A 3,828-nucleotide genomic window follows, 5' to 3' on the forward strand; every position below is an offset into this window, starting at 1 on the left:
TCATTTACGATTATATTTACTTGAATATAGAAATTGTTTATTCAATAAACTTGCAAATTGTACGTACAAACTCGATTTTAAAGACGCCACAAGTATAGATTACGATACAAGTTTGACATAATTACATAATAACCTCTAGACTTTCCACAAATACAAATACGACATAAAATGCACTCTCTAAAACGACACATAAAACCTTATATTATATATTTCAACACTCCCCTTTAAAAAAAATATATAGTTTAGAAGGTTTTCAACATGCTTGACTTGCATTTTCACAACAGTGTTGTTTATTCATGTTCATAGATGAGATTGGATTTTTTTCTGCTTGTCTTTCCACTTGGCGCATTCGTTTTTCAAATTGAATGAGTTCTTCACATTCATAACATCTGAAGTTGCTTTTGTCTTTATTTCCTCACTCATGCCTCTTCCATATCCACTTACTAATACAAAAACTAATAAAAGCACTATATTTATTATTATTAATATTGATGCATTTTATGAATAATTAGCATGCAAATACTAGTACCTAAAGTGCATTGATCACTTCTTCCACTAAAACTAAGCAACTATTTTCATAAAGTTTGTGAACCGGTCCTCTTCAACCACGTTTATCTTCAAATTAAAGAGATCACTTTCATAATAACTCCATAGATACGATGTCTCTTCAACCAAAGTCAAATTGATCACTGAATCTGGCAACTCTTCTAATCCATGACAGCCACTCATCTTCAACACCCTTAGCTCATTTAGCTCGCCAATCTGATCAGGCAGTGAGGTTATGCTCAAGCAATCAGATATATCTAGAAAGACCAGACTATGAAGCATCCCAATAGACTCGGGCAATTTGGATAATCTGGTACAAGAATGGAGTCTCAGTGTTTCCAAATTTGACAGACTCCCCAACGCTTCAGAAAGGGCACCGAGCTCATGGTAGTTAGTGATGCTAAGTTTCACGAGATGATCAAGACTACATAATCCTTCTGGTAGTTCTTTCAAATCATAACAACTTTCAATCTCAAGCTCGGTGAGATTAGGTAGCATTGGATGACCAACTATACATAACTCTAATGCATTACCAATTGCACACATTATCAAAGAAAGCTTCTCTAAGTTCTTTAACTCGGTAATGGACTGAATTGAGGGAGAAAGCGAGACGTGTTCTAGTCTTAATCTTCTTAAGTTGGGTAGACAACTAACCAACGAAAGCTCATGTAACTCGGTAGGATAAATCCCGTAGCTTGTGATGTTTAACACCCTTAGTTCGTTGAAATTTCTTATGAAGTGGGGCAGAGCGTATTTCTTACTTCTTATGTTCAATATCAATGCTTGAACGTTTGGTGCTTTCAAATCATTCCAGACAGAGGAAAACATTTCATCTTCAGAAAAAAAATAGTTCACATATAGTTACTAAAACATCCATAGGAAATAGTTATATTTCATGGTCTAGATAAAGAAATGAAACCTTTTGAAATAGACAAAATACGGGTGTTAATTGGTTGTTGTGGTTGTTCAATCCACCATACAGGTATGACATTCCCACAAATTTCTATCAACAACCTATTTCTTTGTGCTATTGGCTCTTGGCTACTCAGATGAATGGCTAGTTCTCTTAGCAAATCATGTTGTTTGACATAATGCTCGTTACAATAACCTTCTAATTCACTAGAATCTTTCCTGGCAAAATTAGATAGAAAATTAGCCATAACCGAAGAAAGAAGAAATAAAATATTTTATATTTATCGATAATGAACACTTTTACCCTGCGAGAACAAGACTTAGAAGATTTCTTGAGGAAAGCTCTACAAGGTATTCAATGGTATGAATTCCTTCTTTGCCTAGATTATAAAGCACAACCCATATATCCATTAGAGCAGAAGCGGAAATCTTTTCATCTTCAAGAAATGAACCCAAATCAAGAAAACAATCACGGGCTACTGGAAAATCTTTGAGTGCATCAACACTAGTTTGAAGACTAAGCAATAATGGGTTGTTTAAGTCAAAAATAGATTGACCTTCAGAGCATATTTGTAAAGTTGTTTTCCACTTATCCTCACTTTGATCGCGTAACGACGCACCAATCACTGTGATGGCCAATGGAAATCCCTTGCAGATCTTAACCATCTGTAATAAAACCACAACCAACGTTCATTACTAATGTATGTTCATATGTTGTATAATCAAGGTCCACAGGTGAGCTCAAGTCAATTAACAATAATCAAAGAGTAGTTAAAGATCCTTCATGACAGTTAGTTGTAGTTAAGCATCTAAAGGGTGAATTGGTAATTTGGCATTTGGGGTTAAATGAAGATTCATGTTGTTTATGTATAAATAAGAATATTATAAGGTGTGTTAATAAAACATTGGCTAAAGAGTTAGTTGGTGCTCATATGTGTTTGTTCTAAGCTCACGATCTCGGGTTTTAACGGCTAGTTCGATTCTCGCGATTCTCTCAATCGCTTTCTTTCATTTATTTCTTGTCTGTTTCGTTTTTCTCAATTCTGTAACAGCCCTAAATCAGTTTCATGATTTGGTGATTGAATAATAAGAATTCATTTATGGTTTGTGGGTGTTCTTCACGTCTGTTATGATTCAATACCGAATTATCTTTATCAATTTGTATTAGAGCCTTATTACTCGGTTCAATTGAGAAGAGGCGATCTCATGTTCACTCGAATTAAGGAACAATGTTTACTAAGTTCGATGGCACGAACAACTTTAGTATGCCAGGAGTAAAAATTCAAGAAGTGTTGATGCACTACTTGGTGAAGCGAACTTACAAGATGGTTTCTCTTAGAAAGAATGGAATGATATCATGGAGAAGGCAAACAATGTCATCATCTTGAGTTTAGTTGATCGAGTGTTGAAAGAGACTTGTGCAACCGCTGTTTGGTCATTATAGAAAGCCTCTGTATGACTAAATCATTGGCAAATCGACTAAGACTCTATATGTTCCAAATGTGTGTAAGTCACTTGAAGATCACATAGATGATATCAATAAAATGATATTTTATCTTGAGAATATTGAGGCAGAACTAGATAAGAAGACAGAGTAATCATATTCTTAACATCTCTACCTTAACATACGAATTTGTATATACTTTGGTGTATGGGAGAGAAAGTCTAACCGTGGAAGTGGTCTTGGTTGTCATGAATTTGAAAGAACTGGAGAAAAGGACAGATTTAAGAGAAGACAATGGTGAAGGACTGTTTGTCGAAGGTAGACTTATACAAAGGAATTTCAAGTCAAAGGGATTTTAAGATCAAATTTTAAAGTTTAAGAGAAGGCGCTGTGTGTATACTTATGAAAGGCACTTTAAGAAAGACTGCGTGGAAAGAATGAAAAAAAAAGGTGAGGCGAATGGTTTAGTCGGCAGAATACTTATTTTGCACAAGATGATTCATTAGAGGGGTATGACAGTTATGATGTGATGGTTGTTAGTTTTTACCAAAGGTAAAGTTAGTCAAGAATGGATTATAGATTCTAGCAGTTCCTATCATATAACACCTAATAAAGATCCGTTTAGTGAACTAAAATGGAAAGATCGTGGTGTTGTCAAGTTAGGTGATGATAGGCCATGTAAGATTCTAGGACATGCTACTATTTCATACAAACTTAAAGTTGTGTAGAATACAATCTTGAACAAGTGAGATAAACTTTGGACCTGAAAAGGAATTAGATCTCACCGGACACTTTTGAAAGTGCAGGAAATCATGCATGTTAGTACAATGAATGGGGATAATATTATCTCCTAGATGGAGATGTGGTTACAGGTGTGTTTAGGGACTGAGGGTGAACCTATATCATTTAGCAACGTTGTGGCACAA

General features: G+C 35.0%; 1 protein-coding gene across 1 annotated transcript; it reads right to left on the reverse strand.

The window, feature by feature from the left end:
- Nucleotides 1–561: 561 nt before the first annotated feature.
- LOC143577373 (putative disease resistance protein At5g66900) lies at nucleotides 562–2,692 on the reverse strand. Its single transcript, XM_077061221.1, has 3 exons — nucleotides 1,763–2,692; nucleotides 1,466–1,677; nucleotides 562–1,379 (listed from the first exon to the last, which is right to left on the reverse strand). The coding sequence occupies exons 1-3, from the start codon at nucleotides 2,122–2,124 to the stop codon at nucleotides 562–564; spliced, it is 1,392 nt and encodes a 463-aa protein (XP_076917336.1). The 5' UTR covers nucleotides 2,125–2,692.
- Between the last annotated feature and the right edge of the window lie 1,136 nt (nucleotides 2,693–3,828).

Source organism: Bidens hawaiensis, unplaced genomic scaffold (assembly GCF_021521415.1).
Source record: "Bidens hawaiensis isolate Kalapana, Puna unplaced genomic scaffold, B.hawaiensis_p1.1 tig00028540_1, whole genome shotgun sequence".
NCBI classification, from domain to species: Eukaryota; Viridiplantae; Streptophyta; class Magnoliopsida; order Asterales; family Asteraceae; genus Bidens; species Bidens hawaiensis.

What these genes read in the sequence shown, in the direction of transcription:
- LOC143577373 (XM_077061221.1), bottom strand. Translation starts at nt 2,124, where the DNA reads ATGGTTAAGATCTGCAAGGGATTTCCATTGGCCATCACAGTGATTGGT. An exon ending in CTAAGTCTTGTTCTCGCAGG is followed by an intron (nt 1,678 to 1,762) that starts GTAAAAGTGTTC and finishes TAATTTTGCCAG; the next exon opens with GAAAGATTCTAGTGAATTAG. An exon ending in TATTTTGTCTATTTCAAAAG is followed by an intron (nt 1,380 to 1,465) that starts GTTTCATTTCTT and finishes TTTTTTCTGAAG; the next exon opens with ATGAAATGTTTTCCTCTGTC.